The sequence below is a fragment of the Brassica oleracea genome, chromosome C9, assembly GCF_000695525.1.
Source record: "Brassica oleracea var. oleracea cultivar TO1000 chromosome C9, BOL, whole genome shotgun sequence".
In the NCBI taxonomy this organism is placed as follows: domain Eukaryota; kingdom Viridiplantae; phylum Streptophyta; class Magnoliopsida; order Brassicales; family Brassicaceae; genus Brassica; species Brassica oleracea.
In genome coordinates, this window is record NC_027756.1 from 43,074,427 (window position 1) to 43,074,824 (window position 398).

General features: G+C 47.0%; 1 protein-coding gene across 1 annotated transcript in view; it reads left to right on the top strand.

The window, feature by feature from the left end:
* LOC106315097 (L-type lectin-domain containing receptor kinase I.8-like) overlaps nucleotides 1–398 on the top strand; it is a 10,603-nt gene that overhangs the window by 1,963 nt on the left and 8,242 nt on the right. The window contains exon 3 of the mRNA XM_013752867.1: nucleotides 89–251. Coding sequence (XP_013608321.1) covers nucleotides 89–251 — 163 coding nt within the window. The remainder of the gene's footprint in view (nucleotides 1–88; nucleotides 252–398) is intronic.

Here is a 398-nt window from a genome sequence, read left to right on the forward strand (position 1 = left end):
AGTCCTTATGATTGGTGTGTCTGCATGAGTGAGTTGAAGGATGCGACGTTCATCTGTTTGGTACTTTACGTGGATGACATGTTGTTAGCTGAAGAGAAGTGTGACATCGAGAAGCTGGAGCTTCTGGGTTTTGAAGTTGAGATGAATGATTTGGGTGCAGCAATGAAGATTTTAGGGATGGAGATCTTCAGAGATAGGGAGAAGGAGTTGTTCTTGTCACAGAAGGCCTACATTAATGAGGTGTTGACAAGGTTCGTGATGTCTTCAGATGAACCTATCAGTATTCTGTGCACTGCAAATGTTCATCTCACCATGTATATGGTTTAGCTCGTTGGGGCATCTGACCCATTGGGGCATCTGGCCCGTTGGGGCATCATGCCCGTCGGGGCATCTGGCCC